This window comes from Hemicordylus capensis, chromosome 1 (genome assembly GCF_027244095.1).
Source record: "Hemicordylus capensis ecotype Gifberg chromosome 1, rHemCap1.1.pri, whole genome shotgun sequence".
Classification (NCBI taxonomy): Eukaryota; Metazoa; Chordata; class Lepidosauria; order Squamata; family Cordylidae; genus Hemicordylus; species Hemicordylus capensis.
The window spans coordinates 152,918,355-152,941,087 of record NC_069657.1 but is presented as its reverse complement, the minus strand read 5'-3'; the positions used below and the strand labels follow the sequence as shown (position 1 = coordinate 152,941,087).

The window sequence follows — 22,733 nt, the reverse complement described above, 5'->3', positions numbered from 1 at the left end:
TTTTCATTTGAGTTATTTTTAATTCTTCCCCCCCTTTGTGTTAGTGTTTGACATATGTTCAGCTACCTTATATGGAAGATCTGAGGCAGTACATGTTTTCCTCCTTGAAAAATAATAAAAAGTGCACTCCAACAGGTAAGCTTATACGTTGGCTTACATCCTTAAATACCCTTTGCAATACATGGAACCTTCAGGTGTTCAGTAACCATGATCTGTAAAATGGTTGCTGGTGAATCCAAACGTTATGGGGTGTGGAGGTATATGCTTATCTGGGGTGTTGTTATCATTTCCTTCCTATTGTACGTTCCCGGAGCAATTTCCTTCTTCCTGTCTTAACTGTAGTTAATAAGGATGTGCACGAAACCGATTTCACGTTTTGTTTTGAGTGCAAAATGAAATGCAGATGGCCAAAACAATTTGAGTTTGTTCTGTTGAAACAGCTGGATTTGACAGAACAAAACTTGAAATCTTTCAAGTGTTCCGCCATAGGGAACAATGGGGAACTCGAAACACCACATTGTTCCCAATGGGTAGCTCCTAGGGACACCAAAGTGGGTTGGGTGGTAGGGCATGCATGATGGGTGCTACCTACCACTCACCATCCACTCCACAAAAGAAATGGGCAAGCAGGCGATTTTAAACAAATTTTTAACCTTTCCCCCAAATCCCTATAGGATATAGTATAGTATATCAGAATTGGCAGACCATAGGATGACCTGTTATAGTGATTGCTGTTGTTTGTTTTTTGTTTGCGGGGAACAGGGTGGCAAAGTGTCAGTTACTATGAATTGGGTTGGATGTATTTCCACCCCTAGAGGCCATTCAGAGAAAATGAACATTCTTGCATCTGAAGACACAGTTCATCTGAACTTTGGTCTCCATCGCTTGATGTTGGGGTTGCCATTTCTTGGAGCAATGGAAGATTCCACTTTAATTGTGTTTCTCAATGCAGCTGCTTTACATTTGCTCTCGGAAGTGAATGGCTGCCAATGACTTCTGTGGGAGAAAGTAAATGCAGCATATCATCATGATAGGTGCTTTGCTAGCTTGAAACTCTGAGGCAGGAGGCAGTGGATTTCTCTGCACTTTGGGGAAAATAATTGTCCCAAAAGAGAGAGAAATAATCCAATACTGTAGCTCTTTCCCATTAAAATGTATTTAATATTGCTTTTTCTATATTTGATGGCCCAGAGGAGCAATTATGTGCAGTTGACTCGCTGATTGATTCCATGAATTTGGTTTATGAAGATGAGAGAGAGGAGACAATTGAAGATATGTTTAAAACCAGCAAATTCCCAAACCCTCAGTTCCAAAGATTGTTCCAGGTAAGTTGATAATCTTATTACAATTACCTTAAAGCATTGCTTATTTCTTAATATTTTTCTTCTCAGTGTTGCTAGTAATGTGGTAAAACTAGGTCTGTTGTTTGGATGTGAGAGCAGCTATCATTTCTTGCCATTGTTCTTGCAGTGAAAAATTCTGTATCCTTACTTGCCTCATAAGAAATAGAGCACGACGTTTTCAGTCCAGCTGGGGTCTTTGGGGTCTTTGCAAACTAGCTGTATGGATTGAGGACAGTGTACTGTATTGCTGTGCTTTGTGGTACCACAAAGCAAACGATGTAGCAGTTCACTTAAATTATGTAGCGTTTCCTCCACAAATGCCTCAACCTCCATCTACCTGGTTCAATGTGGAATAACCTGTACATGGCCCCTCATCATTTATTTACTACAGTCACACAGAAAAATGTGTGGGCAGCATACAGTAGTGCAGTATTTCCGGAAAGTGTTGGACTGCATCCTAGAAATTGGTGTAGAGAAGCTGGATATTTTGACAGGCAAATGTGAGTTTAATTGGTTTTATCATCCAGCTTTTGCTCTAACATGGGACATATTTTGGTTTTGTGTACTCAGAAATAGAAGTTGGTGTAAAATGAAGTTCAGGTTTAATTTTGTCATTCCAATATTTTGGAATTTGAAAACCCTGGCAGCCACACCAATATCAGTAATGCTTTCAGCAAGTCTATAACGCGTTCACCAAGAGGGTTTGATTGTTGTTATGCTTAACATTAATATTGTAACGATATATTCTTGTAATATTTGAACCATTTCACCTCAAGTAATTTCTTTTAGTAATAATACTTAGAACCACAATTCTCTTAAAATTCACCCCACTCTCCCTACAAACTATCCTGCCCTCCCATTTCTTTCCCTGGCTCGCTCACTCCATCAGATTTCTTCTTTCATTCTCTTGTGCAACTGAATGCCTCTGGGGAAGAGCTAAAGAACTGGTTGCCTTCATTGAAGATACATCTGTCATCGTCGTCCTCCTCATCTGTCAGCTACACAGATAAACAATACTCCTTCAGTGCCATGATCCGCACCAAACTGAGGAAGGAGGAAGAGGAGGAGGAAGAGCTTGAAGGGGTCAGGAGTGAGGAAGAAAGCATCTAGCGGATGGTTGCAATCTTGCGGTAGGGGGCATCAAAGATAGACAAACTTCTTACATCACTACAGTAGCTTCCTGTTTGCTCCCAGATCTAGCACAAGGTTCTTTTCCCTCAAAACCCTACAGGGCATTTCCCCTCTTTATCTCTTTGCTCTCATTTCCCATTACATTCTTGCCCATGTCCTTTGCTTCTTTAGTTAGGAACATAGGAAGCTGCCTTATACTGAGTCAGACCATTGGTCCATCTAGTTCAGTATTGACTACACAGACTGGCAGCAGTTTCTCTGTTGCAGGCAGGAGTCTCAGCCCTATCCTGGAGATGCCAGGAAGTGAACTTGGAACCTTCTGATTGCAAGCATGCAGGTGCTCTTCCCAGAGCAGCCCCATCCGCTAAGGGGAATATCTTACAGTGCTCACACATTCAGTCTCCCATTCAAATGCAACCAGGGCAGACCCTGCTTAGCAAAGGGGACAATGCATGCTTGCTACCACAAGACCAGCTCTCCTCCCATACACACTGAGCTGTCTGAAGGTCTCTATCTCTCTACAAGCATCTGTCTATAAACTCTCCATCTCTCTACAAACATCTCTGCCCTTTCTCCCTTGCTGCCCCTTGTGTCTGGAGCTTCTCTGAGATCACCTGCTTGATGCCGCCTCTCTTCATTCAAATCCCTTGTCAAAGTCCACCTTTTCTGTGAAGTCTTTGGCATAGCTTCCTGGCCCCTGCACCCTTCTGCAGCTAAGCCTTTCGCATGTTCCTGAAACTACTCCATATTCTCCCCGTATTTACTTTGCCCCCACTCCTCCCCCCTTCCTCTGTTGTCTCTCTTGTGTCTGCTACTAGCTTGTGAGCCCCTCAAGGTAGGTATGTATCCGCTCATCTCTTGTAAAGCTGCATGTATATGGATGGTGCTGTACAAATAAATAATATTTGCACCAAGTCCCGGAATGTTATCTTTCATGTCAAGAAGTATATGAACTACTACTCCACAACAAAAGCCCACACTGCATTTATGAAGTGTTTTAAATGCTAGAAGCTAAGGTGAACAGATGTATTTCTCAAGTGTATATATGTTTACTGATTGAAAGTCACTTGTATTCTTCTTCCAGTGCCTGCAGCATAAGGCATTCCATCCTGATGCACCTCTACCTCCTATTGAAAAACACCTCTTAGACATGTTGGGGACACCCCAAGAAGTGACGGAGAAATGCCAGGGTCCTCTTGAAAAATTAAAAGCGCTTTTCCTCTTGAAAGACGCAGGCAAAACAAAAGAGCAGAAGACAGCTCAGAATATCTTTAAAGACAAGTAAGTTGGCATGAGCTCTATGAAAACTGTTCTTTAGCTTTTTGCAAGGTTCAGCCTCCCTTAGCCATGCAGATTCGCTTCCATAGACTGTTCCTTGGCACACCTGGAATCTCAGGTTGTTGTGTTAGCCAGGAGTGTTTTCATTAATTCTGTCAGAGAAAGGATGTAGCGCTTTCTAATGAACGTAGCATCTGTCTTTTATGCAATCATAGCTGCTGTGTGAAAGGTGCATTTTTGCACACAGTAAGAATGCATATATCAGGATCTCCCATGTACAGAAGGAGCTGCTGGTTTGAGACATTTATATGGGACTTCACTCAGTGGTTATTGGCGAGGGGTGGGGAATCTTCAGTTGGTGCACATTGCTGTAGCCAGCTTCTAGTTTTGGTAATGCTGCACTGGTTGTCTGTCCCTTTGTGAGCACAGTGGAAGGGGCTAACATGTATTTCTAAAACCTCAATGGTTTGTCCCATCACAAGTGTCTAGGAGAGGGCAGGTTGAACATTGAATTAAATATTCTCCCTTTTATTTATTTTTCATGTATAATAGGCCACACTCTGATAAGATAACTTACTGGTACATCAGGTGACACAGGCCTGATTCATGCTTTACCACAAAGGTGTGGTCCAGGCTTCCCTGTGGTCCAATTCCATCCCATTCTGATTAAGTTTGGAGGGAGGAACCATGCTTACAGGCTGGATGTGGCATGCTTCTTTCTCACACAAAAGGGAAGGAACCATTGGATTGGTTGGCAAAACCAGGTTGATTACAGGTGATCCTTGAATGATCCAGTGTATATTCACACTAATGGGCTATGAGTGCACGCAGTTCACTCTGCCCACATGGTTCTTCCATCTAGATATCCTGTAGCAGAACAGTATGGGATCAGACCACAGGGAAGCAACTTCCATGCTTCTACAACAATAAGTGAATGAGGCCACAGTCTTAAGTCTTACTGAAGTCTTTACTCTGCAGTATAACATAGATGGAGAGAGAAGACTTAGACACTAAAACTTCATCTTGTTAAAGAAAGTGGGAGTGTTGTCTTTTGAAAGCAGTTTCAGATGTGGTGTAAGGTATTTCAGTGAGAGAGGTTTTGTATCTTTAATTAGGATTTGTCTAGTAAGTACTGACAGGTGCAAGTTGAAGTTTATCAAGCTCTTATGTATATTGATTGTGGAGATGGGTTAGGAAACAGACAGGTCTTCTGTGTACACAGATACTTAATGGCTAATCTTTTCAAGACAGAAACTAGCAAATTACATTAAAAAGGTAAATCAAGTTCTTTCTCAAAAGTTAAATTTCCATTATCTCTCATGCCAGATTAATCGTTAAAAGAAATCTGATGTGAATGCAAAATATCATCATGGAAGTCTATATATATGCAAGCTGCCATTTCATCATACGATTAGGATTTTCAGGAATCTAGGGAAAGAAACCTCTGGCCAAAGCCGTCAACTGGGTAGACATCACATCTCTCTGGGGTCAAATTTGAGCCATTTTTTCTTGAGTGCTGTGCCCTCATAACTAGGCAACTTGTTGGGAGCTTGAAAGACAGTTGCTTGACAAATATGTTGCTGCTCCAGTTATCTTCACAGATATGTACTTTCATATAAGCAGTCTTGTGCCTTGTTCCTAAAATAATTCCTTCAGATTGATAGTCTCCTTTTGTCTGTTTCCAGTAAAGAAGATGAGCCCAGTGCTAAAAAGGCAAAAACAGAAGATGATGAAGGTGTCTTTAGCGCTGCAAGGCTTGCTGAGGGCAATGTCACCACTGTAAGTACTTCTTCTGGAGTTTGCTATCATGGCATGGCTCCTGTGTTAGGAAAGTGAGTTTGACTCCCTTGTGAAGTTAGGCAAAGTCAAATAGTGAGAACAGTGCCAACGCCACCTCTGGCATCTTATTTATTTATTTATTTCATTTATATCCTGCCCCATCCAAATGGCTCTGGGTGGTGCACAGCAACAAAAACAAAAACAATCAGTTTAAAAACCCTGTAAGGCCAGGCCAAACAGATAGGTTTTAAGGGCTCTCCTGAAAGACTACAAGGAATTCGAGCTACCGATTTCTGCCAGGAGTGCATTCCACAGCCCAGGGGCATCTACAGAGAAGGCCTGCCTCTGACTTGCCACCAGATGTACCAGTGGTAACTGGAGACAGACCTCCTCAGATAACCTTAACGTGCAGTGGGGATCTTGCAGAAGAAGGCGCTTGCTAAGGTAGCCTGGACCTAAGCCATTCAGGGCTTTAAAGGTAATAACCAGCACTTTGTATTTTGCCTGGAAACATATAGGCAGCCAGTACAACTGTTTTAAAACAGGCATAATATGGTCTCTCCAGGTCGCCCCAGAGACCAGTCTGGCTGCTGCATTTTGAACTAACTGAAGCTCCTGAACTACTATATTATAAAGGCAACCCCACGTAGAGCACATTGCAAAAGCCAAGGCTTTGAGATCATTCTCTTCAAGGAATGGACGCAGCTGTCAAATCTAGATACAAAGCACTCCCAGCCATAGCCTCCACCTGAGATACCAGGGTGTTCCTTCTGGGGGAGTATAACCCTGTCCAGCACAGAAAGATCTAACTCACCCCTCAGATTCTACCCCCACAGTGAGCACCTCTGTCTTGCTTGGATTCAGCTTCAATTTATCCCTCATCTTTATGAGGGTAACTTTCCAATGACCACATAGGTCTTCTTTTGACACATAATCACCCAAAATGGTGATTGTAAGAGAGAGGGAGTTGAGTTAACCCTCAGTTGGGCAATGTTAAGAGTCATGGAGAAGGTTACATGCTTCTAGAACAATCCCATTTGCTCTACAGAAGTGTTGCACTATGTGGGAACCATAAGACACAGCCTTTAAAATTATCTGGAAACTTAATCCAGGTAAGATGGAAGTGCTCTGGATTGGTAAAACTGATTATCCAAGTAGTTAGGTAAATCTGATCTTGGACAGGGTCACATTCACCCTGAAAGACAAAGTACCCAGTTTTGGCATATTTCTTGACCCTTGGAGACACAGGCGGAAGCAGTGGTGCCTTTTACCAGTTGGTATGCCAGCTGCAACCATACTTGGAAAAATCAGACCTGATTCACTCATGCTTTGGTGACATCTAGATTGGACTACTGCAATTCACTGTACATGGGGCTGCCCTTAAAGACTATTCAGAAACTTCAGCTGTTCCAAGAATGCTGCCGCAAGGATGCTTGTGGGTGCAAGTTGCTTCACGAGCATAACACCCATCCTGCGGCAGCTTCATTTTACCAGCTGCCAGTTAGCTTCCAGGCAAGATTCACAGTGCTTCTCTTGACCTTTTAAAGCCCTCCACAACTTGGGGCCAGGGTATCTGTCAGACTGCATACGCACATACAAGCCTGCCTTCCGTTCAGCATCCCAGGCACTGCTTATGGCCACACACCACTAACAAAGGTCTGGTTAGTAGAGACTAGAGACAGGGCATTTTCAGTTGTAGCGCCTCTACTTTGGAACACCCTTCCAGGAGAGCTTCGCCACGCTCCCTCCCTCAGCATTAAAAAAAACCACAGTTGAAGACCCATCTTTTTAGAGAGGTTTTTAAAAAATGTTTTATCTACAGCTCAATCTGAGTTTCAACTTGTTAGCTTTTAATTGGCTATCTTAAAATATATTTAAATATTACAATATTTAATATTTTATATTCTTAAATTTGATTTTGATTAAATCAATTGTTTTTATATTATTTTATTTACCTAATTTTGTGAGCCACGCTAAACAGTAGTGCACTGGAGGGACAGGGTATAAATATTTTAAATAAAATAAAATGAATTACAATTCAAAGCCAATTCACATTTTCCTTGCTGCTGCTTTCCCCCACCCCACCAAATGTCAATGGCTATGAGCTTAGGACTTGTACGTTTCGGAAGCAGCAGTTGATGATCACCACAGCATAAAAGGTAGTTAACAAGAATGTGGAAATTGCATCCATATAAACTGGCCTTCCGGCGCACCTTGAACATAAACCCATTTATTTACTTGCCTTATTTGTGTATTTTTAGATTGCCTTTTATTACACATAGCTCAAGGTGGCTTCCAATGATTAGAACACATTGTTAGCAAACTGTTAAAAACAGTAATAATAGGCTACAAACCAGGTCCTCTCATGGCCCAGAGTCTTGGTTAAAAAAGGTGGCTTTCACTTACCTGTGAAAGGCTGTGAAGGATTGTACCTCCACAGGAAGGGAGTTCCCAAAACTGAGGGCAAGGACTGAGAAGGCCTCGTCCCACGTGCATAACAGTTGAGCCTCAACTCATGTCAGGGCACAAAGCAGAGTCTTCCCCAGAAGATCATGTAGATTAACTTGGAACTAAGTTTCATTCAGCCTTTTAGCCATAGAAGTGTGTGAGGACCAAATCCACAGAAAACAATTATGACTTTAACATAAAATGGAGTAAAGTTTCATAAGCAGTTGAACCTGTGGGAAGAAGTATTGCAAGATTCAGATATTAAGGAAATAGATTGGCCGAGTTTCCTTCTATTCCCAGTTCATTTGCTATGAGAGGGTTAATTACAACATGAACACGAATACTTGTTCCATAGTGGATTATTGTTCCTTGTGCATTTTCTTTATTCCTGATATTTAAGGCACCATCAAGCACATGCTGTCCTTGAATACATAAATATTGTATTTATGTATTTATGTGGTGTAGTGGTTAGAGTCCTGGACTAGGACCGGGGAGACCCGAGTTCAAATCCCCATTCAGCCATGATACTAGCTGAGTGACTCTGGGCCAGTCACTTCTCTCTCAGCCTAACCTACTTCACAGGGTTGTTGTGAGGTGAAACTCAAGTAAGTAGTACACCACTCTGGGCTCCTTGGAGGAAGAGCAGGATATAAATGTAGTAGTAGTAGTAATAGTAGTAGTAAATAGAACTTAAATCAAATGACCATGTATGAAGCCATATTTCACTCTTAACAATTAATATTTTTAAGTGTTTAAAAGGAGAGAGCAAGGCAGCTCCTGTGTGATGATGGCAGTTCAGGGCCAGTTCAAATTTCTGTTTCCCACACAGAAAACACTTGTACATAGGAGAAAACTATGCAACTGCATGCAAATTGTTTACATGTGATGTGTTGATCACCTGTATGTCTATTGTGCTGTGTATACTTAGGAAGGAAAAATTGAATGACATTATCACATGTGATGATCTGTGCACAGTTCTTACTCTTTAAAAAAACACAAAAAAATAAAAGTGCTTTCTGTAGAATATATTCCTAATATTTTATGCAATCTTTGTCCTACTTGCTGCCAGCTGGTGATCCAGATATTGGGGGTGCTCTCCCCTTTATCCACTAGGAGGCAGGATTTCTTGATAGAAGCAAGATTTGGCTAAGGGACTGGGTTGGAAGGAAGTGGAAACTGCCTCCTTCTAGTCATTCTTTCTCCTGTCTCTTTAGTGAATTGGTTTAGATTGTGGTTCTTGTCTCCCTAGGACAGAATGTAAGGAAGGGCGTTTTTAAAGGTTGATAAGAGGACAGGAGCTTTGGGTCTGGTCCTCGCTTCTGACTCTTGTGGGATACCCAATTCATTGAAACTTATTAATGATGTAGAAAGCGTACACCCATAAAACATTTGCAGAGAGTTTTTTGTTGTTGTTAATGCCTTTGTTTGTTTTTCATTTGTGGTACTCACAAACCAGTCATTTGCTCACTTTTGTAGTTACCTACTATAGGGGTGTGCACGGAACTGCCAATTGCGGTCTGGCACTGGGGTGGGGGGTCCCTTTAAGAGCAGCGGGAAGGTTTACTTACCCCTCCCGGCACTTTCCCGATGTTGTGCCGTAAAGTTTAGAGTAATTGGGGCGGCAGGACACCTCCCTGCTGCCCCTTCCCCGACGTTGCTTCAAAAGACTCCCAGGAGTCCTTTGCGCGCGCACACACATCACAGAGACGTGCACGCTCGTCTCTGTGACGTGCGCGCGCGCAAAGGACTCCTGGGAGTCTTTTGAAGCAACGTCAGGGAAGGGGCGGCAGGGAGGTGTCCTGCCGCCCCAATTACTCTAAACTTTACGGCGCAACATCGGGAAAGCGGCGGGAGGGGTAAGTAAACCCTCCTGCCGCTCTTAAGGGGACCCCCCAACCCGAACCGGACCGCCCAGGTCCGGGCCGGTCCGGAGGCTATTTTAATGGCCTCCGGACCGGTCCGGGCCCATCCCTAACCTACTATAATAGTTCAATTTCCCCTCTTCTCTGTACCTTCCCTGGCCTGTGTATTGTCACCTTTCTTTAAACTTTTAAGAAGTTGGAATGTTAATCAAGATTTCATAACACTATGGCATCTGATACAACGGCTAGGGAGGTCTTATTTTAACATACTGAGGTCTGAGCTTTTGCTACCCAAAAATTCGAAGTTTGGAATCTCAAGATTTTTCTTTTTAAAAATTTGATCTGATTCAAATAGCAAGACTATTTTTTCCTATGCAAATCTCTGTGTAGTTTGCTTTCTGACTCCACATTTGTCTTTCTGTGACCATTGTAAATGCTCTAACAGATTAACCAGTGCTGGTTTTGACTTTGCAATACCAAAAAAAAAAAAAAAAAAGCAAGAGAGCTGCTTTAAAAAAATTTATTTCATCTATTTGTGTAATGAAATATAAGTTTTCCTTTGACTTCCAGAAACCACATATGACTTGGCCTTTGTTCTTGCATGTTTCCTCATAGCTTCCATTTTAGAATTCCTTTGTGGACTAAGAAGGGCAGTGAAGTCAACTGAATATTTGCTTTTTCTTATAAATGCCACCTTGGAGGGCCCAGCCAGCTGTTCTGTGCTCACCTGGCTAAGAATTCTGACTCCCAGTTAAGCATGTGTCAGAATGAATAAGCAGTCCAGGCTGTTGGGAGAGTCTCATGCTGTCCGAGAAAAACAATGCGATTTACAGTTCTTTTGACCCATGCCTTTGGAGAAGGTGACCAGAGAGCAGTGCAGTATCTGCTAGGTTCATCTTGTAGAGATGTTCCTGTCATACCCAGTTTGGATCAAGGTATTTCAGGCTAACGTATATCCAAAGACTTGATTTGATTCCACAAGAGAGAAATATCTGGTTCCAACTTTGTTTTAAAATAAGATGGGGAAAGAGGAAGCAAATACACTGACTAATGCTGTAACCGTTGCTGAATTGTTTTAAAGGTTGGAAGTGTTAATCCAGCAGAAAACTTCAGAGTGCTGGTGAGACAAAAGAATGTTAACTTCAAGGAAGGTAATTGATGTTCTTGCTTTTTTTGGAAACAAAATTGCATTTGACAGCCCCTTTGGGATCCAGGTGTCCAATGCTCAAAAATACCAATCAACCAACTCCTGTTGTCAGCCTCCAGTCAAGACAGTGTGGGTTGTGCTAAATAATTATTCTCCATGCTTCTTAAGAAGAAATCTTTCTAGGTCCAGATTGAGATGTATTATGAAGTTGCCATTGCTCATGTTTTGCTCTGAAAATGGGGACCTCTCATCCTTGGAGTTATCTCCCTATTATGAGTGGGAGAGAACTGCCTTTTATAAAAAGGTGTACAATTCTTCGATACAGTAAGACTTATCTTTCTTATGTATTGAGCTTGGTTTGTTTCTCATGGCACACATACAAGCCATGCCAGCGGAAGAAGAGAATTGATGCAAGCAACTCTTGGCACTGCTACAATCCCTTGAGCCTGGCAAAAAGGTGTCAGCCATGACATGGGCTGCATTGTGGGTGGGTGTAGGGGGAAGGGAGAGAGCCCTGAGACGAAGTGGAGCACCTCTGTAGCAGGTGGTCTCCTCTGCCTGGTTTCCAGATGCTTCCCTTACTGCACAGCCTATGTCATTGCTGAGGGTCCATCAACCTTTGGCAATGGCTTGGAGTTGCAGGGGCACTCAGAGTTATTTGCGCTGTCTCACTTCTACTGGCATCACTGTCTACATGAGCCTTTGTATTTTCCTTCTTGTTGGAATTGGAAAGGTGTAGTGCTAATATAGTACAATATTTTAAAAGAATATTTGCAGGATATTCCAGTATTGTTGGTAGAAACATCAAATCCTGATCTATCTACACCTAGTTTCATATGGATACAAGCCTGTCTCTCAGTGAGAAACACTTTCACTTGGCTCAATTGTTACCCACAGAAATGTTCCCCTCCAGAAAGCAAAATTTCTGCTTAGGTGCTATCAGTGAATTGTAGGGAGCAATGGTAGGTCTTGCAACTTTTTCACCTGATTCACTTCATCATGTGCTCTGTCCCAGGTGAAACATGAAGCAGGGGAAAGAGAGACTTGTCATATTTTGAAATGGAATGAGCCTTTTAAAACAGAGTTTGGAGTGCGTTCTGTGGGCTTTGTTCAGTTATAATTCATCTTGTATTAATTTGATTATAATTGCCTAGATTTCTGTGTGTACGTTTATGGTGTACTCCTTTTTGTTTGTTGCTATTTTTAATTACAATGGTCTTTTTATCAGATTAAGAGTACATAAGTGGGCTATTTTTAATAACCACTTCCTTAATTAATTAAACTGGCAGGAATTCTGTTCATTCAAAAATAATAGTTGGGGTCAGGCTTCTACATGATGAAATACTATTGTAGGTATAAATGGATCACATGCACCTTAAACAAAAAAAAAGCTAGCCAAGAAAATAAATAGCACATTAAGATCATTAATTCTGCAAATCAGAGGTGTCTTTTAATGCACAGTTATTAAAATCATCTCCATAGATGGGAAACTGTCTGCTCCATAGCTGTCTCTCTGAAGTGTCTGATGTCTATGCTTGAATGGTTTGGACACTTAAAACCAATTCACCATCAGTCTGTGGGATAGTTTATAATTACTGGGTAGATTGTGTGAGAGAGAGTCTGCATACTGATTGAGGAAAATATATGAACAACACTCTTAACTGTTCATGTAAAGCACTTGAGTGCTCATGTTCAGCTCTTTAAAAACAGAAAACCTTAGGAAGAACTTCAGGTGATGTATCTTTTTTGTTGTTTTGAGTAGGAACGGTTCATTCTAGGTTCCATCCTAGAAAGGTTTGTGTTTTGTATTCCCTGCTTGATATGGAAAAGAAATAAAAATGTGATGGGAAGAAAACCTTTGCAGAAAACAGGTTTTCTTTAAAAGTATACACAAAAAACCAATCTTACCTGTAATTATTTTAAAGGCCACATGTAAACAAGGAAGAAGTGGGAGTAAATTAGATCTTTAGGCTAAAATATTAAGTGTCCTTGCTTGGGAATAACTTATTTCACTGGAATGTACTCTCATGTACAGAGAATTGCAGCCAAAGGGCGTGATCCACAAATGGGATGCTTTCCTTTCATCCCATGTATGTTAGCTCAGGCATACCTGAGAGTCAGTACCACTTAGCCCCTAGGCCACATGACTGCTGCACTGCTTTGTCCCTGGCTGGGAGGTTTTACAGATGCTCTGAACAGTTCCAGAACCTCCCCAGCTTGAAGCAGGGAAGTAGTCTTTTGTGTGGGTTGCAGATTATGCAGCGTCTGATTCCCAGGTTTGCCTGGAATTGGAGCTCATCTGCTTGAGCTGGGGCTTGCAGGGCAAAAGGAGAAGGTTATGCCATCATAATGTTTGCTTATGTATGTATGATTCATATTTCTATAATGCCCCAAACTTGCGTCTCTGGGCGGTTTACAATTAAAATCATTTAAACATTAGAATAATTAACATTAAAATCAGTTAAAACCTAACATTAAAAGTATTAAAACTATAAATCTATATAGTTATAATATATATAAAAAGGCAGCAGTGCCTTTTTAAAAGTTGCCAGAGATGGGGATGCTCTTACTTCAACAGGGAGCGCATTCCAGTGCCCAGCGGCAGCAACAGAAAAACCTCTCCAGATCTTAATGGGTGATGGGGCTCATGGTGAAGAAGATGTTCTCTTAAATACCCAGGGCCTAAGCTGTTTACAGCTTTATAGATAATAACCAGTACCTTGTATTTTGCCCGGAAACTTATTAGCAGCCAGATGACTCAGAGTCCAACCTGGCTGCTGCATTCTGTATCAGCTGCAGTTTCTGGACGATGTACAAAAGCAGTCCCACATAGAGCGCATTGCAGTACTCCAGCCTGGAGTTTACCAGCATATGTACCACCGTTCTGAGATCAATCGTCTCAAGAAACTGATGTAGCTGGCGTATCAGCCAAAGCTGATAGAAAGCACCTCTGGCCACCGCCTCAACCTGGGACACTAGGGAGAGGTTCGGATCCAGAAGCCACCGCCAGACTGCATACGTGTTCCTTCTGGGGGAGCATGACCCTATCTAGAACTGGAGATCAAATTTGTCTCCTGAGTTCCAACCCCACACCCAAAAAGTACATCCTTCTTACTTGGATTCATCCTCAGTTTATCCCTCATCCAACCCATTATCGCCTCCAGGCAGGCATTTAGGGAGATTATGTCTTCTCCCAATGATGTTGACATGGAGAAATAGATTTGGGGACATGGAGAAATAGATTTGGAACACCCTGCACCAAATCTCCTGATGATCTCTCCCAGCGGTTTCATGTAGATGTTAAACAACATCGGAGACAATATGAAGCCCTTAGGGACAACATATGAAAGTTCAGATTTTGAAGAACAACAGTCTCCAAGAGACACCAACTGGAATCTGTCTGTGAGGTAGGAGCGGAACCACCCCAAAGCAGTGCCTCCTGCCCCCTATCCTCTCAGACGTTCTAGAAGGATACTATGGACAATAGTATTGAAGGCTGCCAAGACATCCAAAAGGACCAGCAAAGTCATACTTCCTCTGTCAGTTCCCAGTTGGAGATCATCTATCTGTCTGACCAAGGCAGTCTCCACCCCATAGCCCACCTGAAAGCCAGTTTGAAATGAGTGTAGATAATCCGTTTCCGCCAAGACCGCCTGGAGCTGGGAGGCCACCATCTCCTCAATTACCTTGCCTAGCCATGGAAGGTTGGAAACAGACCTGTAGTTGTTTAACTCTGAGGGATCCAAGGCAAGCTTCTTCAGAAGCGGTCTAATGATTGCCTCCTTAAGACAAGGAGGCATCAACATAGGAAACTGCCATATACTGAGTCAGACCATTGGTCTATCTAGCTCAGTATTGTCTTCACAGACTGGCAGCAGCTTCTCCAAGGTTGCAGGCAGGAGTTTCTCTCAGTCCTATCTTGGAGAGGCCAGGGAGGGAACTTGAAACCTTCTGCTCTTCCCAGAGTGGCTCCATCCCCTGAGGGGAATATCTTACACTGCTCACACTTCTAGTCTCCCATTCATATGCAACCAGGGTGGACCCTGCTTAGCTAAGGGGACAAGTCATGCTTGCTACCACAGGACCAGCTCTCCTGTCCTCCCTCAGAAAAGCATTTATAATCGTTACCAGGCACTCTACAATAGCCTCCCTGCCAGATAGTATAAGCCATGTCAGGCAAGGATCAAGAGGGCAGGTGGTAGGCCGCACCATTCCAAGCAGCTCCTCCACATCCTCGGGAGTCACAAACTGAAACTGATCCAGGGTCATCACATAAGAGGAGCTGCTGGACACCCCGGCATCAGACACTATGACAATTGTGGACTTTGAATCGACGTCGGCCCAAATACGAGAGATTTTGTCAGCAAAACACTAGTTAAAAATGTCACAGCAAGCAATTGTTGGTTCCAAGTACTGATTCAAGAGGGAAGGGGCACACACTAGCCCCTTCACAACCCTGAACAGCTTTGCTGGACATGAACTTGCAGACACAATATGGGAGGAAAAGAATCGCTTCTTTGTCACACGTGTCACCTGAGCATAGATGCTCAAATGCACTCTATGTAATTATTTATTTATTTATTTTTAAATTTATATACCGTCTTTCATTAAAGCAATCCCAAGGTGGTTTACAGCAAAAAAATTTTTAACACAAGATGGTAAAAAAGACACAATTAAAATATTAAGTGGGGGGAAAATATTAAACAAATCTGATTAAAAATTTAAAACAAAAGCATAAAAGCAATAAAAACTATAAAGAGCAGCAGCAGAGAATCAAATAAATGCCTGGGCAAAAAGCCAAGATTTTACACTTTTTCTAAAAGCTGTGATGGAGACCAAGGAGTGAATAGCCACTGGGAGAGCATTCCAGAGTCTGGGGGCAGCAACAGAGAAGGCCCTGTCCCACGTGCACGACAGCCGAGCCTCACTCATTGTCGGCACCTGGAGCAGAGCCCCCTCAGATGACCTTGTCAAGTGGGTAGCAACCCTTGGAAGCAGGTATCCCGGGCCTAAACCATTTAGGGCTTTAAAGGTCAAAACCAGCACCTTGAATTGGACCCGGAAACAAACTGGTAGCCAGTGCAGCTCTTTCAAAATGGGTGTGATGTGCTCCCACCAGGCAGCTCCGGATAAAACCCTAGCTGCCGCATTTTGCACTAGCTCCAGTTTCCGGATGTCCTTCAAGGGCAGCCCCACGTAAGGCACGTTACAGTAATCCAGCCTTGACGTGACTAAGGCATGGGTAACTGTGGCCAGATCTGCCTTCTCGAGAAAGGGACGCAGCTGGCGCACTAGCCGAAGCCGTGCAAAGGTACCCCTGGCCACCGCCTCCACCTGAGCTTCCAGAAGCAGAGCTGGGTCCAGGAGCTGTGTACTTGCTCCTTCAAGGGGAGTGCAACCCCATCCAGAACTGGTAAAATCTCCTCATCCCAATTGGCTCTCCTACTGACCAACATTACCTCCGTCTTGTCTGGATTCAATTTCAGTTTATTAGCCCACATCCAAACCATCACGGCCTCCAGCCCCTGATTCAGGACATCCACCGCCTCCCTAGGATCAGGTGACAAGGAGAGATAGAGCTGAGTGTCATCCGCATATTGCTGACAACTCAGCCCAAGTCCCCGGATGACCTCTTCCAGCGGCTTCATGTAGATGTTAAACAGCATGGGGGACAAGACCGAACCCTGCGGGACCCCACAGACCAATGGCCATGGAGCCAAGCAGTAGTCCCCAGCACCACCTTCTGGACCCTCCCTCCAAGAAAGGACCGGAACCACTGCAACACAGTACCTCCGATTCCCATACTCGAGAGGAGGCCCAGAAGGATACCATGGTCGATGGTATCGAACGCCGCCAAGAGGTCCAGCAGAACCAACAGGGACACACTCCTCCTGTCTAGTTCCCGGCATAGGTCATCCACTAGAGCGACCAAGGCAGTCTCAGTCCCATACCCGGGGTGGAAGCCAGATTGAAAAGGGTCCAGATAATCCGTATCATCCAAGACCCTCTGCAGCTGGGACGCCACCACACGCTCTATCACCTTGCCCAAAAAGGGCAGGTTAGAGACCGGTCTATAGTTGTCCAGGTAGGAGGGATTAAGGGAGGGCTTTTTTAATAATGGTCTCACCATCGCCTCCTTGAAGCACGATGGCATCTTGTCCTCCCTTAATGAGGCATTGATAATCATCTCCAACCATCTGCCTGTCCCCTCCCTGGCAGCTTTTATTAGCCATGAAGGGCAAGGGTCAAGAGCACACGATGTCGCCGGCACACTGCCCAGGATCTTGTCCACATCCTCAGGCTGTACCAACTGAAAAGAATCCAATAGGACCAGATGGTACCAGAGACACGTCTGCCGGAACTGCCAAAACTCTGGAGTCCAAGTCAGCACGGATGCGAGTGACTTTATCTGCAAAGTGACACGCAAACTGATCACAGCGTAGGGGTGTGCACCGGACCGCGGACCTGCGGCTCGGCACTGGGGTGGGGGTGGGGTCCATTAAGGGCGGGGGGGGCTTTACTCACCCCTCCCGCGCTTTGCTGCTTCGGCGCCATAATTAGTTTAAAAAATGCGCCGCAGAATCCCTCGCCGCTCCGGGGCTCCTTCTTGACTTCAAAATCGGGCGGCAGGATACTTCCCTGCCGCCCCCAAAGCCCCCTCAAGCCATTTGAGCTCTTTAAATCTCGCCCCGGACCGAGTGCTAAAGCGCTCGGGTGGGCGGCGGGGAGATGTCCGTCCGTCCGTCCGCCCGCCCCCTTCCCTGCACTTCTCAGAAGGCAGGGAAGGGGGCGGGCGGACGGAAGGACATCTCCCCGCCGCCCGCCCGAGCGCTTTAGCACTCGGTCCGGGGCGAGATTTAAAGAGCTCAAATGGCTTGAGGGGGCTTTGGGGGCGGCAGGGAAGTATCCTGCTGCCCGATTTTGAAGTCAAGAAGGAGCCCCGGAGCGGCGAGGGATTCTGCGGCGCATTTTTTAAACTAATTATGGCGCCGAAGCAGCAAAGCGCGGGAGGGGTGAGTAAAGCCCCCCCCGCCCTTAATGGACCCCCCCACCCTAATCCTCCCGAACCAAAACCACCCCTTGTCCGGACCGGTTCGGAGGCCAGTAGAATGGCCTCCGAACCGATCCGTGCACACTACTATCACAGCGGGCTGTGGATGGTTCCTCCCCCATTACCTGGGGGGATGTGTGCAGCAATGTGTTTACCACACGAAACAGCTCCGCTGGTCTGCACTGAGCAGATGAAATGGAGGCGGAGAAAAAGCATTTCTTCGCCGCCCCCACCACCACAGAGTAGTCCCTAAAATGGGCTCTAGCCCGTGCTCGGTCAGATTTGTGACGACTCTTTCTCCAGCGTCGTTCCAGCCGTCGCCCGAGTTGTTTCATTGCCCTAAGCTCTGAGGAAAACCAAGGAGCTGAACGGGCTCCACCAAGCCAGAGAGGGCGTTTAGGAGCAACCGTGTCAAAAGCCTGGGCCATCTCTCCATTCCAGAGATCAACCAGGGCCTCGACAGGGTCACCAGCTCTGGACACTGGAAACTCCCCGAGGGCCTTCTGGAATCCAAGCGGATCCATAAGCCTCTGGGGGCAGACCATTCTAATCCGTCCACCACCCCTGCAGAGGGCAGATGGAGCAGTCAAACTAAACCTCACCAGATGATGATCTGTCCATGACAAGGTAGTTATCTCAAACTCTTCCACCTCCAGATCATTTATTCCCCGGTTGGCAAAAACCAGATCCAGAGTATGTCCTGCCATGTGGGTAGGGCTCGATACCAATTGAGACAGACCCATGGTTGCCATGGAGGCCATGAAATCCTGAGCCGCACCCACTAGGGGGGCCTCAGCATGGACATTGAAATCCCCCAAGACAATAAGCTTGGGGGAACCCAAGGCCACCTCCGAGATCACTCCCGCCAGCTCAGGGAGGGAGACTGAAGTGCAGCGGGGTGGTCGGTACACCAACAGAATCCCCAGCCTATCTTGGAGGCCCACCCTCAAGGACAAACACTCGAAATTCTGAGATTGCCTGACCGGGCACCTGGAAATGGGGAGGGTCTCTCGATAGATGACCGCAACGCCCCCTCCCTGAGCCTCCAGGCGGGGTTGCTGCACACTTAGGAAACCTGGAGGACAGAGCTGAGAGAGACCAACCCTGCCCAGCTCATCCAACCAGGTCTCCGTCACACATACCAGGTCAGCATGCTCATCCACAATCAAATCGTGGATGAGAGATGTTTTAGCATTAACTGATCTGGCATTCAGCAGCAGCACCCTAATCCTCGAGGGAGTGTTCTCAGAGCTCCCAGGGGTCTCAGGGTTGGGAGAAGAGCTGGAAATAGGAACAGGCCTCAGTTGCCTGGACCGTTTCCCCCTGTAATGGCCAGCCCAGCTCCCACCGCCATATCTCCCTCTGCCCGCTACCAGTGGTATTGCTGCCCGTGCACCAGCCCCACTTTCCTGCTCTCCCAGACACATCCCTCAGTCCAAAAACAACCACAGCTCCACTACCTAACAAAACCAGGTGTTAAACAGACTTATGCTGAATTCTGACCCCAGGCAGCTCGCCCCAAGGCTGAGAGCCACAAGGAGACAGTGCCAAGAGGCTTGCGCCCGTGGCCCAGCCTGAGCTTTAAAGGAGCCTCATAGTTGATGCTGCTGTGGGGAGAGGAGGAGGAGGAGGGAAAAACAGTCCAGGGAGGTATGGGGGACTGTTGTCATTGGTGCTCCTGTTCAGAAGTCCATCAAACGTGCTGGGACTCTTCAGCCCTTTGACTACTGCACTCCACCGGCTGTTCTCCACTCGGCTGAGAGCCCTTGTGCTCTCGCCCCTGGCTCAGCTGGATCTTAAATGGCAGTTAGTTGGTGGTTACCTGCAAGGGGTGGAGCACAGGCAAGCACTCAGGCCCTGCTCAGCATAATCTGTCGTTATGTGCCCTTAACGACAACTACTTAGTTTTGTACCCTTAAGTTAGTATATTCATGATAGAGAGAGAAAGCATGATGAGTTCGGGGTGTGGTGTGTGGGGATCAGGAAGCAACTGAATTTCTAACCTGAAAATTTTAAGCTAGGAAAAAGTAGGGAAAACATCTAAACTATGACCTTGACACCACAAGGCTGAAACCTGAGTTATGGAGAAGAGAACACTATATATTAGAGAACTTTTAAACACCAAATAATCTGTTGACTAATACAGGATTCAAAAGTACACACCAGCGGGATCTCAATATAATTTGAATATTTGCTATGTGAGACTTCTTACTTCAGAAAAGAAAGCATTGGTTGACCCTTCCATTTAATTATGGTTTATATCCCTAATACTAAGTGTGACAGCTGAAGAAAGAGATCAGTAAAAATGTGGCTGAAATTCCTGACTGCTTTTTTTGAAAAACCACAGATCTTGTTTCTTCTCAAAGTGAAATGCAGACCATTACAATTGGGCAGCTGGCTGTAGTTTGATGGCATTTTAGCAACTTGACTGCCTGTATGCCGAATTATAGCTTCTTTTCACATGCCTTGCACCCATTCCATAGCACCAGCCATGGCAGAGAGTTGCTTGGAAATCCAGCATACCGAGGGAAAAGAGAATGTTTTAGATCATGGTGGTGGAAAACCACCATATCAGGTGGTCTGGTAATACAGTTTATGGTGAGAATTTAATTGGGGAAAAATAAGTGGTTAATATTAAAGAAATGCGTGCACGCACCTACAAAGCATCTGACTCTGGGCACCTAGTCTCTGCCGAATACTTGATTGTACATTCTTAGAATCTCATTTAACATTCTAAGCTGGAGAAATTCTTGGGGAAATTGCACTCTGTGGTAATATAGCTGAGCATTACGAGCTGGACAGATTCTTATACTGAACCTTCATTATCAAGTACTAGTAGTGATATTGTAGGTGGGAGTTAGGCACATTATGCAAAATGAAGTGAGAGTGAGTTGGCAGAGTTTCTGGGCTGCATTGTTTCAAATTGCAGCTGGAAGAGAACATTTTCTTTCTTGCACCCCCACATTAAAAAATAATAACTCCCTGCATGACGGCCTGCACATCAGGCATAAAGGTTTAGTGTAGTCCTCTTCCTGATGTACTGATTTATTACAGGTAGGGAGCCTTTTTAGGTAGGGGAGCATTCAGAAATATGACTCTACAGCTGCAGTCTAAAGTGGTACAGCCCAAGAACTCTGAGTTCACTCTACCTCTTCATTTTGCATAATATGTAGAACACCTCTGAGTGTTTCTGAGGCAGCCTTTCATAGCCAAGATCTCAGCCCAGTGCTCTCCATTTGGAGCACTAGAAGCATGCCATGTATCTACAGCTGAAGGGATCTACAATGCAGATGGTTTAACAGGCCACACATTTTGCAGATAATAATGTTGGAGGGGGAGGTTTCGTATATGGTAATAAGAGTTGCCCATTCTCAGTGGCTTCCTTTTGATTTTTTACACTTTTTTTCATAGTGTCATTTAAAAAAAATAAAATTCAGGTCTTCCTCTGAGTGTGTTACATAATCTGTTATCACAGTTAAGGAACAACAATCTAATAAGAGTTGTTAACACCCTTTGCTGAAACATGCAAGTACATTATGTATGTATGTATGTGATTTCTATACCGCTCTTCCAAAAATGGCTCAGGGTGGTTTACATTAAAAACACTAAAATCAATTAGCTGTTAAAATAAAAAACTGTAGAAACATAAAACCATTATTAAAACAATTAAAACAGTTTTTAAAACCCTGGAAGACCAGGCCAAACCTTTACGGCTTTATCTCAATAGATAAGATTGCCTGGCTGGAATCGAAATCTTTAATTCCACATGTAGGTGACAATGAAGAGAATTTAAAAGAGCAATTAAGAGAAGTCTTAGAGCACACTGAGGGCAACAGCAATCACCACCACCTGCTTAGTATTACTCAGTGCCAGAAGTATTTAGTATATTTGTACTTGGCTGGACTCTTCCAAATTTCTTGTCTGTGGCACATTGGCAGATTATGGCAAGGAGTGTCTCTTCTCATCTGACATGTTCCTTTTGAAGGCTGGGAACAGGAGCTTTTTCTGCATGAGTTGCACTGACATGAAGGATAATTGCACGTGCATAAATATTGTTCATGTGCAGCTCTTCATTTCAGCAGAGTTTCTAGGAAGCTGCTGGTAGAACTTCATTTAGGATTGTTGACTTCATTTAGGCTAGGGAAGAAACACAAAGTTCTCTTGTTCTGGGAGATTGTCGTACAGCATTAAAGCTTACTCCAGTCATTTCGTTTTAATGTTTGTTTAAAGCAAACCAGTTATGGCATTCATATTACTATCAAGCAGACAGTTGGGAAAAAACTACAGTGGCAGATATCCAGAATAACACAATGTTGGCAAAATAGCATGATCCATCACATGCTGGGGAGGGATGATTTTTGACGAGCCACACCTTCCCTCAACTGCAGCCTGTGCCTTCTGAAAATATTCCCCTGAGGATCCTACAGCCTTTAGGGACATATTTTCAGGAGGCACAGAGGGCTGCAGGCAGAATGGAAGATTGATGAAAATCATCCTTCTCCTTTGCATGATGGAAAATGCTCTTCTTGCCGGCATTGTGTTAGTCTTGCTTTGGTCAATATTTTTTTCTAGATATAAAAATATCTATTTAAATATTCCCTCTTTCCAAGACGCTTCCAGTCACTTGGGGATCATTTTGAGATGGCAGTTAGAGGGTCAGTAAGATCAAGCCAAGCAGAGAGTAGTAATCGCAG

The 22,733-nt window shown here is 44.5% G+C and overlaps 1 protein-coding gene across 5 annotated transcripts in view; it reads left to right on the top strand.

The window, feature by feature from the left end:
• Positions 1-22,733, top strand: part of XRCC5 (X-ray repair cross complementing 5) — a 78,082-nt gene that overhangs the window by 35,711 nt on the left and 19,638 nt on the right. For all 5 annotated transcript variants that reach the window (XM_053299953.1, XM_053299922.1, XM_053299937.1 and 2 more), the window contains 5 exons: positions 45-135; positions 1,192-1,325; positions 3,559-3,755; positions 5,438-5,531; positions 10,923-10,992. In XM_053299953.1, the coding sequence (XP_053155928.1) occupies positions 45-135; positions 1,192-1,325; positions 3,559-3,755; positions 5,438-5,531; positions 10,923-10,992 (586 nt within the window). The remainder of the gene's footprint in view (positions 1-44; positions 136-1,191; positions 1,326-3,558; positions 3,756-5,437; positions 5,532-10,922; positions 10,993-22,733) is intronic.